The sequence below is a fragment of the Penaeus monodon genome, chromosome 31, assembly GCF_015228065.2.
Source record: "Penaeus monodon isolate SGIC_2016 chromosome 31, NSTDA_Pmon_1, whole genome shotgun sequence".
Lineage (NCBI taxonomy): Eukaryota > Metazoa > Arthropoda > Malacostraca > Decapoda > Penaeidae > Penaeus > Penaeus monodon.
In genome coordinates this window covers 25,771,648-25,773,295 of record NC_051416.1, presented here as the reverse complement: position 1 = coordinate 25,773,295, position 1,648 = coordinate 25,771,648, and the positions used below count along the sequence as shown (strand labels likewise).

At 38.5% G+C, this 1,648-nt stretch overlaps 1 protein-coding gene across 1 annotated transcript in view; it reads right to left on the bottom strand.

Annotated features, from left to right (window-relative positions):
• LOC119592940 (sialin-like) overlaps positions 1 to 1,648 on the bottom strand; it is a 4,586-nt gene that overhangs the window by 1,235 nt on the left and 1,703 nt on the right. The window contains exons 5-6 of the mRNA XM_037941832.1: positions 1,196 to 1,358; positions 35 to 190 (exon numbers count right to left, since the gene is read on the bottom strand). Coding sequence (XP_037797760.1) covers positions 35 to 190; positions 1,196 to 1,358 — 319 coding nt within the window. The remainder of the gene's footprint in view (positions 1 to 34; positions 191 to 1,195; positions 1,359 to 1,648) is intronic.

Sequence of the window (1,648 nt, the reverse complement as noted above, 5' to 3'; positions counted from 1 at the left end):
GAATATAGAATTTTAAGAGGAAAACACACATTACCTGCAAAGTTCGGAGAGAGGTCAAGGTGGTTGGGCATGTGACCTGAACAGTAAGCACCCGAGAAAGCGGTTGCAACTGGAAAAAGTGCAACAGCAAGCGCGGCGTTGCATCCCACGTAGCCGACCGTCACTAGCACAATTGCCGTCATGATGTGGGCTGTGTTTTGGTGGGAAAGGAGTAGAATTTGATTTCATTATTTTGGTAATGACGTGTGACTATGATAGCGCAATTTCAGTAAGTAAAAACAGGCATTATTTATTCACTTCACTTTAGTATTAAATCAATCACTTTGATTACAAGTTTCAATAATTAATAGCGCTACAGCCAAATGCGATGTATATATTATGAATATTTACACTTCCTATTATCTCTGCACACTGCATATAACCATTACACCTACCACTATTAATACATATACAGCTCATCATTGACCCCTTTGCTGGTTAATACTATAACAAACAAAAACGAAAAAAAACAACAAACTGTACAACGAAGCAAACATACTTTCGAGAAGTTGCAACAGGGATGTATTTGCGCGTGAGAAGCGTCTACGAAGGACGCCACAGGACGGGCGAGGAACTGCGGTGAGGAAAGGAGGAGGAGAGATAACGTTCTTGGCTGCAGGAAAGAGAAGAAAGTTTGTGGTTATTATGGGGGTCTTATGCAAAAGAAAAAAAGTTTGTGAAAAAATCTTGGTAAGGTTCTTATTTAAAAAAAGCTTGTGAAAATAGGTGATTCTTTGTATTCATGGAATGCAGATTTATGACATGCTGCCTTCGGAAAAATTCCTTGCATTATGGTCGTAAAAATACTACTTAGATAACGTAACTCGTTTGATCGCAGCGTACGGTATTAGGTAGTTTGGCAACTGCTGCCTGAAATAAACACTTCTCACCCATTTTCGTTGAAACAAACTGTCATTTCAGTTTCCAAAAAAATCTCGTTTTCTGTTCACTTACACACTAACTACTCATGTACCAGAATGTCCACTCATGATGACCATCCCACAAAAGGAAAGAAATGAAAAAGAGAAAGACCAACAGTGATGTATCCACGGATGTTATCCACGATGTACCCACGATGTATCCACGATGTATCCATTCCTTTTTATCAGACAGACAGACAATCATTAAAAGAAATTATGAGCGAGAATGGACCAACAGCGAAGACTTACACTCCTGATGGAGAATCCTAGAACCGAACTCATGTACGTAGGAAGCTGCGTTAGGAGCAGATTGAAGCCAAACATGCTTCCCACGTGAGCCAGATTGGTGGCCCACAGCGGCACGCTCAGCATAAAGCTCTTCCAAGGTGTTTTCGTGGGCTGAATAAAAAGAGGAAGTTGTTTTTAAAGATCGTACAATTCCTTTCCCTTCTTGTTAAAAACAAATAAAAATAAATAAAAAGTAGCATAAAGTAATAAAATGCTGGTCTTTGGGAGGATACGGAAAGACATAATGATTATGTAGATTCAAAACTGTTTTTCAATATTGTCTGGAAAGAACTTATATATTAACAGTAAATTCGTGCTCAGCAAGCAAACATTACATTGCAGTATTATGGAAATGAGTAATATTTTTTTTTATTGCTGCAACTTTATCCTCATCACTACTT